Source organism: Oncorhynchus mykiss, chromosome 25, assembly GCF_013265735.2.
Source record: "Oncorhynchus mykiss isolate Arlee chromosome 25, USDA_OmykA_1.1, whole genome shotgun sequence".
Classification (NCBI taxonomy): Eukaryota; Metazoa; Chordata; class Actinopteri; order Salmoniformes; family Salmonidae; genus Oncorhynchus; species Oncorhynchus mykiss.
The window spans coordinates 46,680,743-46,693,617 of NC_048589.1; the positions used below are offsets into that span (position 1 = coordinate 46,680,743).

The 12,875-nt window shown below is 37.2% G+C and overlaps 1 protein-coding gene across 1 annotated transcript; it reads right to left on the reverse strand.

Annotated features, from left to right (window-relative positions):
- Nucleotides 1–7,178: 7,178 nt before the first annotated feature.
- On the reverse strand, nt 7,179–11,883 carry foxi2 (forkhead box I2). Its single transcript, XM_036963006.1, has 4 exons — nt 11,297–11,883; nt 7,582–7,870; nt 7,342–7,548; nt 7,179–7,293 (listed from the first exon to the last, which is right to left on the reverse strand). The coding sequence occupies exons 1-4, from the start codon at nt 11,862–11,864 to the stop codon at nt 7,179–7,181; spliced, it is 1,179 nt and encodes a 392-aa protein (XP_036818901.1). The 5' UTR covers nt 11,865–11,883.
- Between the last annotated feature and the right edge of the window lie 992 nt (nt 11,884–12,875).

Consider the following 12,875-nt stretch of genomic DNA (forward strand, 5'->3'; position numbering starts at 1 on the left):
TGGACCTGTGGTAACCCCTGCTACATTCTACATTACTATACATTCTACATTCCTATACCTTCCTAATTCCTATACATTCTACATTACTCTACATTCTACATTCCTATAGATTCTACATTACTCTACATTGTACATTCCTATAGATTCTACATTACTATACATTCTACATTCTTATACATTCTACATTCTTATACATTCTACATTCTTATACATTCTACATTCCTATACCTTCCTAATTCCTATACATTCTACATTACTCTACATTGTACATTCCTATAGATTCTACATTACTATACATTCTACATTACTCTACATTGTACATTCCTATAGATTCTACATTACTATACATTCTACATTACTATACATTCTACATTCTTATACATTCTACATTCTTATACATTCTACATTCCATGTTATTAAACTGTACACATTATACCTTATACAATATACGCTACACATAATACTCTATACATTATACTCTATACGTTATACTCTATACGTTATACTCTATATGTTATACTCTATACGTTATACTCTATATGTTATACTCTATACGTTATACTCTATATGTTATACTCTATATGTTATACTCTATACGTTATACTCTATATGTTATACTCTATACGTTATACTCTATACATTATACTCTATACGTTATACTCTATATGTTATACTCTATACGTTATACTCTATATGTTATACTCTATATGTTATACTCTATACGTTATACTCTATATGTTATACTCTATACATTATACTCTACATGTTATACTCTATACGTTATACTCTATATGTTATACTCTATACGTTATACTCTATATGTTATACTCTATATGTTATACTCTATACGTTATACTCTATATGTTATACTCTATACATTATACTCTATATGTTATACTCTATTCGTTATACTCTACACATTATACTCTATACGTTATACTCTACATGTTATACTCTATATGTTATACTCTATACGTTATACTCTATATGTTATACTCTATACGTTATACTCTATATGTTATACTCTATACGTTATACTCTATATGTTATACTCTATATGTTATACTCTATACGTTATACTCTATATGTTATACTCTATACATTATACTCTATATGTTATACTCTATACGTTATACTCTACACATTATACTCTATACGTTATACTCTACATGTTATACTCTATATGTTATACTCTATACGTTATACTCTATACGTTATACTCTATATGTTATACTCTACACATTATACTCTATACGTTATACTCTACACATTATACTCTATACGTTATACTCTATACATTATACTCTATATGTTATACTCTACACATTATACTCTATACGTTATACTCTATATGTTATACTCTATACGTTATACTCTATATGTTATACTCTATACGTTATACTCTACACATTATACTCTATATGTTATACTCTATACGTTATACTCTATACATTATACTCTATACGTTATACTCTATACATTATACTCTATATGTTATACTCTACACATTATACTCTATATGTTATACTCTATACGTTATACTCTATACGTTATACTCTACATGTTATACTCTATACGTTATACTCTATACGTTATACTCTATACGTTATACTCTATACATTATACTCTATATGTTATACTCTATACGTTATACTCTATACGTTATACTCTATATGTTATACTCTATACGTTATACTCTATATGTTATACTCTATACGTTATACTCTATACGTTATACTCTACATGTTATACTCTATACGTTATACTCTATACGTTATACTCTATACGTTATACTCTATACATTATACTCTATATGTTATACTCTATACGTTATACTCTATACGTTATACTCTATATGTTATACTCTATACGTTATACTCTATACGTTATACTCTATACATTATACTCTATATGTTATACTCTATACGTTATACTTTATACGTTATACTCTATACATTATACTCTATACGTTATACTCTATATGTTATACTTTATACGTTATACTCTATACATTATACTCTATACATTATACTCTATACGTTATACTCTATATGTTATACTCTATACGTTATACTTTATACGTTATACTCTATACGTTATACTCTATACGTTATACTCTACATGTTATACTCTATATGTTATACTCTATATGTTATACTCTATACGTTATACTCTATACGTTATACTCTATACGTTATACTCTATATGTTATACTCTATACATTATACTCTATACGTTATACTCTATACGTTATACTCTATACATTATACTCTATACGTTATACTCTATATGTTATACTTTATACGTTATACTCTATACATTATACTCTATACATTATACTCTATACGTTATACTCTATATGTTATACTCTATACGTTATACTTTATACGTTATACTCCATACGTTATACTCTATACATTATACTCTATACGTTATACTCTATACGTTATACTCTATATGTTATACTCTATACGTTATACTCTACACATTATACTCTATATGTTATACTCTATACGTTATACTCTACACATTATACTCTATATGTTATACTCTATACGTTATACTCTACACATTATACTCTATACGTTATACTCTATATGTTATACTTTATACGTTATACTCTATACATTATACTCTACACATTATACTCTATATGTTATACTCTATACGTTATACTCTACACATTATACTCTACATGTTATACTCTATACATTATACTCTATACATTATACTCTATACGTTATACTCTATACGTTATACTCTATATGTTATACTCTATATGTTATACTCTATACATTATACTCTATACGTTATACTCTATACGTTATACTCTACACATTATACTCTATATGTTATACTCTATACGTTATACTCTACACATTATACTCTATATGTTATACTCTATACGTTATACTCTACACATTATACTCTACATGTTATACTCTACACATTATACTCTATATGTTATACTCTATACGTTATACTCTACACATTATACTCTATATGTTATACTCTATACGTTATACTCTACACATTATACTCTATATGTTATACTCTATACGTTATACTCTACACATTATACTCTATATGTTATACTCTATACGTTATACTCTACACATTATACTCTATATGTTATACTCTATATGTTATACTCTATACATTATACTCTATACGTTATACTCTATACGTTATACTCTACACATTATACTCTATATGTTATACTCTATACGTTATACTCTATATGTTATACTCTATACATTATACTCTATACGTTATACTCTATACGTTATACTCTACACATTATACTCTATATGTTATACTCTATACGTTATACTCTACACATTATACTCTATATGTTATACTCTATACGTTATACTCTACACATTATACTCTACATGTTATACTCTATACGTTATACTCTATATGTTATACTCTATACGTTATACTCTATATGTTATACTCTATACGTTATACTCCATACGTTATACTCTATATGTTATACTCTATACGTTATACTTTATACGTTATACTCCATACGTTAAATGATACACGTTATATGCGAAATACCCTACATTCATCACAAAACAGAAAAAGGAGGTATATCAAAAGCAGGTATTATCTCTCTGGTCACCATAGCAGCACTCACCTGTAGCACACGCTCCAGCAGGTATTATCTCTCTAGTCACCCCCAAAACCAATTCTTCCTTTGGCCGCCTCTCCTTCCAGTTCTCTGCTGCCAATGACTGGAACTAACTACAAAAATCTCTGAAACTGGAAACACTTATCTCCCTCACTAGCTTTAAGCACCAGCTGTCAGGGCAGCTCACAGATTACTGCACCTGTACATAACCCAACTATAATTTAGCCCAAACAACTACCTCTTTCCCTACTGTATTTATTTTATTTTATTTATTTATTTATTTTGCTCCTTTGCACCCCATTATTTCTATTTCTACTTCACACATTCTTCCACTGCAAATCTACCATTCCAGTGTTTTACTTGCTATATTGTATTTACTTTGCCACCATGGCCTTTTTTTGCCTTTACCTCCCTTATCTCACCTCATTTGCTCACATTATATATAGACTTGTTTCTACTGTATTATTGACTGTATGTTTGTTTTACTCCATGTGTACCTCTGTGTTGTTGTATGTGTCGAACTGCTTTGCTTTATCTTGGCCAGGTCGGAATTGTAAATGAGAACTTGTTCTCAACTTGCCTACCTGGTTACATAAAGGTGAATTAAATAAATAAAAACCAACTGATATTGCCAAATACTTTAATTATTTTTTCATTTGCAAGATTAGCAAACTGAGGGATTACAGGCCAGCAACAAACACTGACACTACACATCCAAGTATATCTGACCAAATCATGAAAGACAAGCATTGTAATTTTGAATTCTGTAACGTGAGTGTGAAAGTGGTGAACAGAATAATTGTTGTCTATCAACAATGACAAGCACCCAAGGTCTGACAATCTGGAGAGAAAATGACTGTGGATAATAGCAGATGATATTGACATACCTATTTGCCACATCTTCAATTTAAGCCTTCTAGAGAGCGTGTGCCCTCAGGCCTGGAGGGAAGCTAAAGTCATTCTGCTACCTGAGAATAGTGAATCCCCCTTTACTGGCTCAAATAGTGTTTGACCAGATACAATGCTATTTTACAGTTAACAAATTGACAACAGACTTTCAGCATGCTGATAGGGAAGGACATTCAACAAGCACAGCACATACACAGCACGTACACAAATTACTGATGATTAGCTAAGAGAAATTGATGATAAAAATATAATGGAGGCTGTTTTGTTAGACTTCAGTGCAGCTTTTGACATTATCGATCATAATCTGCTGCTGGCAAAAACTATGTGTTATGGCTTTACACCCCCTGTTATAATGTGGATAAAGAGTTACCTGTCTAACAGAACACAGAGGGTGTTCTTTAATGGAAGCTTCTCAAATATAATCCAGGTAATCAGGAATTCCCCAGGGCAGCTGTCTAGGCCCAATACTTTCTCAATCTTTTCTAATGACATGACACAGGCTTTGAGTAAAGCCAGTGTCTATCTATACACGTCAGCTACTACAGCTTCTGAAATGATTGCAACACTTAACAAAGAGCTGCAGATAGTTTCAGAATGGGTGGCAAGGAATAAGTTAGTCTTAAATATTTAAAAAACTGAAAGCATTGTATTTGGGACAAATCTTTCACTAAACCCTAAATCTCAACTAAATCTTGTAATGAATAATGTGTAAATTGAGCAAGTTGAGCTGACTAAACTAACCCTGGATTGCATGGTCAAAATATATTGATACAACAGTAGCTAAGATGGGGAGAAGTCTGTCCATGATAAAGCACTGCTCTGTCTTCTTAACAGCACTATCAACAAGGCAGGTCCTACAGGCCCTAGTTTCTGCCTTCTTAACAGCACTATCAACAAGGCAGGTCCTACAGGTCCTAGTTTCTACCTTCTTAACAACACTATCAACAAGGCAGGTCCTACAGGTCCTAGTTTCTACCTTCTTAACAACACTATCAACAAGGCAGGTCCTACAGGCCCTAGTTTCTACCTTCTTAACAACACTATCAACAAGGCAGGTCCTACAGGCCCTAGTTTCTACCTTCTTAACAACACTATCAACAAGGCAGGTCCTACAGGCCCTAGTTTTGTCGCACCCGGATTACTGTTCAATCGTGTGGTCAGGTGCCACAAAAAAGGACTTTTGAAAAATTGCAATTGGCTCAGAACAGGGCAGCACGGCTGGCCTTGGATGTACACAGTGAGCTAACATTAATAATATGCATGTCAATCTCTCCTGGCTCAAAGTGGAGGAGAGATTGACTTCATCACTACTTGTATTTGTGAGAGGTATTGACATGTTGAATTCACTGAGCTGTCTGTTTGAACTACTTGCACACAGTTCAGACACCCTGACTACCCCACAAGACATGCTACCAGAGGTCTGTTTAAACTACTAGCATACAGTTCAGACACCCTGACTACCCCACAAGACATGCTACCAGAGGTCTCTTCACAGTCCCCAAGTCCAGAACAGACTATGGGAGGCACACAGTACTACATAGAGCCATATCTACATGGAACTCTATTCCACAGTACTACATAGAGCCATGACTACATGGAACTCTATTCCACAGTACTACATAGAGCCATGACTACATGGAACTCTATTCCACAGTACTACATAGAGCCATGACTACATGGAACTCTATTCCACAGAACTACATAGAGCCATGACTACATGGAACTCTATTCCACAGTACTACATAGAGCCATGACTACATGGAACTCTATTCCACAGTACTACATAGAGACATGACTACATGGAACTCTATTCCACAGTACTACATAGAGCCATGACTACATGGAACTCTATTCCACAGTACTACATAGAGCCATGACTACATGGAACTCTATTCCACAGTACTACATAGAGCCATGACTACATGGAACTCTATTCCACATCAAGTAACTGACGCAAACAGTAAAATTCGATTTTAAAACAGATTAAAATACACCTTATGGAACAGCGGGGTCTGTGAAGCAACACAAACATAGACACAGACACATTCATACACACACACACGATAACATATGCACTTTACACACATACACATGGATTTAGTACTGTAGATATGTGGTAGTGGTGGAGTAGGGGCCTGAGGGCACACAGTGTGTTGTGAAAACTGTGAATGTATTGTAATGTTTAAAAAAAAAAGATAAACGGCCTTAATTTTGCTGGACCCCAGGAAGAGTAGATGCTTCCTTGGCAGGAACTACTGGGGATCCGTAATAAACCCCAGGAAGAGTAGCTGCTGCCTTGGCAGGAACTACTGGGGATCCATTATAAACCCCAGGAAGAGTAGCTGCTGCCTTGGCAGGAACTAATGGGGATCCATAATAAACCCCAGGAAGAGTAGCTGCTGCCTTGGCAGGAACTAATGGGGATCCATAATAAACCCCAGGAAGAGTAGCTGCTGCCTTGGCAGGAACTACTGGGGATCCGTAATAAACCCCAGGAAGAGTAGCTGCTGCCTTGGCAGGAACTACTGGGGATCCATTATAAACCCCAGGAAGAGTAGATGCTTCCTTGGCAGGAACTACTGGGGATCCGTAATAAATATGAATACAAATACACGTTATACATTATATGCTACACGTCCGTGCCCTCTCTGGGGTATATTAGACCGTTGACGCTGAAGCTGTTGTAGAAGTGGCTGTTGAACTGTCCTGTCTGCCCCCCTCCGCTGAAGCTGTTGTAGAAGTGGCTGTTGAACTGTCCTTCCTGCCCCCCTCCGCTGAAGGTATTGCAGCACACTCCTCTGTTGAAGTGAGACAGGTTGTCTGCTGGGTGACCGTGGACCCCGTGGCCTGAATCTGAGACCCCCGGGTAGTCCTGGCCCGGGGCCTGCGTCGGGGTGTGGGTGGTGTGGTTGTGGTATGGGCTGCTATGGAGGGCTGTAATGTTCCTATTGGTCAGCTCGTTGACCAACCCCAGAGAGCCAGTCTGTCTGCTGGGGGGACTAGAGGCACCTAGGGACCCAGAGCCCAAGGACCCGGGGCCAAGCCCAGCCATACTGCTGAAAAAGTTGTTAAAACACGGAGCGCTGGACACCAGGCTTAGGGGGGAGGAGCTCTTATGACCCTCACTGACCACCTCCATGTCTGGGGAGGCGGTGCCTAGGAGCTGGGGGCTGTCAAAGGTCTTGATGGGCGGGGCGGTTTGGCCGTCCTCTGTCTTGGTGCTGTTAGTGGAGTCGGAGCGGCGCTTCCTCTTCCTCCTGAAGTTCCCGTTGTCAAACATCTTCTCACAGTTAGGATCCAACGTCCAGTAGTTCCCTTTACCTGGAACATGAAAAAATATACCTTTTATTTTTCACATCAGTATTATGTATTTTTAATATAATTTACAGTACATTTATTTTCACATCAGTATTATGTATATATAATATAATTTACAGTATATTTATTTTCACATCAGTATTATGTATATATAATATAATTTACAGTATATTTATTTTCACATCAGTATTATGTATATATAATATAATTTACAGTATATTTATTTTCACATCAGTATTATGTATATATAATATAATTTACAGTATATTTATTTTCACATCAGTATTATGTATATATAATATAATTTACAGTATATTTATTTTCACATCAGTATTATGTATATATAATATAATTTACAGTATATTTATTTTCACATCAGTATTATGTATATATAATATAATTTACAGTATATTTAGTCTATACAGGGCGTCTGTATTCAGAACCCTTCCTTCTGTCCACATTTTGTTACATTACAGCCTTATTCTAAAATGGATTAAATATTTTCTTTTTTATTTATTTTTATTTTACCTTTATCTAACTAGACAAGTCAGTTAAGAACAAATTCTTATTTACAATGACGGCCTACCCCGGCCAAACCTGGACGACGCTGGGCCAATTGTGCGCAACCCTGTGGGACTCCCAATCACGTCCGGATGTGATACAGCTTGGATTCGACCCAGGGACTGTAGTGACGCAGTGCCTTAGACCTCTGACGCCACTCGGGAGCCCAAAAAATAAATTCTCATCAATCTACACACAATACCCCATAAGGACAAAGCAAAAACAGGTTTTATACATTTTTGCAAATGTATTAATAATAAAAAACAGAAATTCCTTATCTGCGTAAGTATTCAGACTCGTTGCTATGAGACTCTAAATGGATCTCAAGTGCATCCTGTTTCCATTGATCATCCTTGAGATGTTTCTACAACTTGATTGGAGTCCACCTGTGGTAAATTCAATTGGTTGGACATGATTTTTAAAGGAACACACCTGTCTATATACGGTCCCACAGTTGACAGTGCATGTCAGAGCAAAAACCATTATTCTTAAATGGAAGAAGTTTGTATCCACCAAGACTCTTATTAGAGCTGGCCGCCTGGCCAAACTGAGCCATCGGGGGTCACTCCAGAGTTCCTCTGTGGAGATGGGATACACTTCCAGAAGGACAACCATCTCTGCAGCACTCCAAAAATCAGGCCTTTATGGTAGAGTGACCAGACGGAAACCACTTCTCAGGTAAAGGCACGGCATCCCTCGTGGAGTTTGCCAAAAGGCACCTAAAGACTCTCAGACCATGAGAAACAAGATTCTCTGGTCTGATGAAATCAAGATTGAACTCTTTGGCCTGAATGCCAAGCGTCACATCTGGAGGTAACCTGGCACCATCCCTACGGGGAAGCATGGTGCTTCAACAAAGTACTGAGTAAGGGGTCTGAATACTTATGTAAATGTCATATTTTTGTTGTTTTATTTTTGTCTATATTTCCTAACATTTCTGAAAACCTATTTTTCCTTTGTCATTATGGGGTATTGTGTGTAGATTGATGATGGAGGAAAAACCCAATTGAATCCATTTTAGAATACAAAATGTGGAAACAGTCAAGGGGTCTGAATCCTTTCCGAATGCAATTCCATATAAAGGAATGCAATGAAGAACCACAGAGTGACATGCTCATCTTGAGAATACCGCTGCTGGGCCAAACAATATTACAGATGAAAGAAATGAGGACTTGGGTAAAGTCTGAAGGTTGTGTTGGGTGCAGGAATAAAACACTGACGAGCCTCTCCTTTATATGGAATGTAGACATTCACACAATGGGAAAGGAAAGGGGGTTTCCTAGTCAACTGAGTGCCTTCAACTGAAATGTGTCTTCTGCATTTAACCCAACCCCCCTGAATCAGAGAGGTGCGTGGGGGGGGGCTGCCTTAATCAACATCCACGGCGCCCATGGCAGAACGACAGATTTTTACCTTGTCAGCTCGGGGATTCGATCCAGCAACCTTTCAGTTAATCGTTTATCTATAACTTGCCATGGTAGGAAACTGAATGTCCACTCATTATGCGCGTGAAGCCTCTAATAACAAGCTCATCCCTAACGTTTCCTATTTCTAACAAACCGTTGGGATGAACCTATAGACTAATATACAGGCACTTCAGAAAGTATTCACACCCTTTGACTTCTTCCACATTATGTTGTGTTACAAAGTGGGATTAAAATGGATCCAATTGTCTTTTTTTTGTGTCAATGATCTACACAGAATACTCTGTAATGTCACATTGGAAGAAAAAAAACACTAACATATCTTGATTAGATAAGTATTCAACCCCCTGAGTCAATAGATGTTGGAATCACCTTTGGCAGCGATTACATCTACCAATAGGTGCCCTTCTTTGCGAGGCATTGTAAAACCTCCCTGGTCTTTGTGGTTGAATCTGTGTTTGAAATTCACTGTTGGACTGAGGGACCTTACAGATAATTGTATGTGTGGGGTACAGAGATGAGGTAGCCATTCAAAAATAATGTTAAACACTATTATTGCACACAGAGTGAGTCCATGCAACTTATTATGAGACTTGTTAAGCACATTTTTACTCCTGATCTTATTTAGGCTTGACATAACCAAGGGGTTGAATACTTATTGACTCGAGATATTTCAGCATTTAAATTTTTATTAATTTAATTAATTCCACTTTGATATTATGGGGTATTGTGTATAGGCCAGTGACACAATATCTCGATTTAATCCATTTTACATTAGGGCTGTAACACAACAACATTTGAACAACATTTGGGGGTGTGAATACTTTGTGAAGGCTCTGTATATTATAATCTATGTATTGCCACATAGTTATACTTCCCATGATAGAGCAGAAGACCATTCATGCATTATATTAGACTCTTCACATCCTAAATCTATGGAATGTCATATTGTAATGAGACAGGCAGGGAGCAGGTCTCGAACTCTCGACCTTCTAGCCCGAGGTCCGGCGCGCAAAAGCATGCCTAAGCTGCAGAGTCGATTTCCGCGCATATAAACCCAGTGTCGTTACAATATAATTGTCCTGCTAATAAGACTTTACATATTTAATTTTCACAAAATAAGCACTATAATACGCATTCTAGCCTTCAACGTTGAGGGAACAATTTGAAAGTAGAAAATTAACAATTACCAGGATATGGGATAAGCCTTTATTTCATCCAACTGGTTTTAACTGACATGATAGCCTGCAACCGGCCTACATCGAGTTGTTCAATCGGTCATAGGCCTACGCTTTTACACGTGTTTGTATAGGATTTCTAACGAACAGCTGAACATCACATAGCCCATCTGAGTCATTAACATATAACATTATATCTACACATGGGGCTAGAACATTTATAGGTTACAAATAGATGTTACAATAATATAATATAATTATAATACCTGGGTCATCCTCATCACGGGGGACCTTTTTAAAACAGTCGTTAAGTGACAGATTATGTCGGATAGAGTTCTGCCACCCCACCTTGCTCTTCTTGTAGAATGGGAAGTTATCAGCGATATACCGGTAGATCTGACTCAGGGTCAACTTCTTCTCGTGCACGTTCTGGATCGCCATGGCGATGAGCGCAGAGTAGGAGTAGGGAGGACGGACCAGCTTTAGCAACTCCTCCTGACTGGCGATGGACAGCCAACCCAGGTCTGGACCCCCGAACCCGGGGGAGTTGGTGAGGAACTGCCGCTGTGCCCCGTAGGAAGGCGGCATGAAGGATGCGGAGTTGACAGCGGGCCTGTTCAGCCAAAGGTATGGGTTGGGGGAGGATGTGTAATCTCCGAAACCGTATCCAGACGGCCTCTGTGCGCCCTGGAAGCTCTGCTGGTGGTGATACATGTTTAAATTGTCGCAATAGACAGCCATCTCCTGCGGCTCCTGGGCGCCCTTGGGCTGGGGTTGGAGAGAGCTGGCGGATGGAGAGGAGGTGTGGTGGACTGAAGGGTCGATGGAGTTCATGCTCCACGCGGGAGGACAACCCCAAGACGCTACAGTAACGGGTCAGAACGGATGAACAAGCAACAGCAGCAACAAGTACCAGATTGTATAACTTCAGACCGACAGTTTCTCATTCAGACAGATCATCTTTAAAAGCCAATAGACACCCACTAACTGGTTGGGGGTGTGGTCATGGAACTTGAACCGACATGCAGAGGTGAGAAAGAGAAGAACTCGACAGTGACGGTTTCCTTAAAACATAATATCCAATGAAAAATATGACCTGAAAATGATTCAAATCAGCGTCAGTAGAATAGGTCTAATATATAAAATACCTCCGATTATTTTATCCAAAGCCTTAAACCTAAATGTTGTTATAATTAGAAGGCTACTATTATGATATATAACAATACAGCTTCCGTCCCTCTCCTTGCCCCTACCTGGGTTGGAACCAGGGACCCTCTGAACACATCAACAACAGCCACCCTCGAGCCCTTGTAGAGCAAAGCGGACCGTCACCGACTGAAACGCTATTAGCACCCCGCTAACTAGCTAGCCATTTCACATCGGTTACATATACATATCATTTTTATAATAATATAAATATGCATTTAAATAGTTTCTAATAATAGACATTCAAAGCAGGTCAATTAACTTGTTTATTGAGACAATAAATGGGAGATTAAAGGCTTATACAGATGAAGTCGGAAGTTTACATAAACTTATGTTGGAGTCATTAAAACTCGTTTTTTCAACCACTCCACAAATTTCTTGTTAACAAACTATAGTTTTGGCAAGTCAGTTAGGACATCTACTTTGTGCATGACACAAGTCATTTTTCCAACAATTGTTTACAGACAGATTATTTCACTTATAATTCACTGTGTCACAATTCCAGTGGGTCAGAAGTTTACATACACTAAGTTGACTGTGCATTTAAACAGCTTGGAAAATTCTAGAAAATTATGTCATGGCTTTAGAAGCTTCTGATAGGCAAATTTACATCATTTGAGTCAATTGGAGGTGTACCTG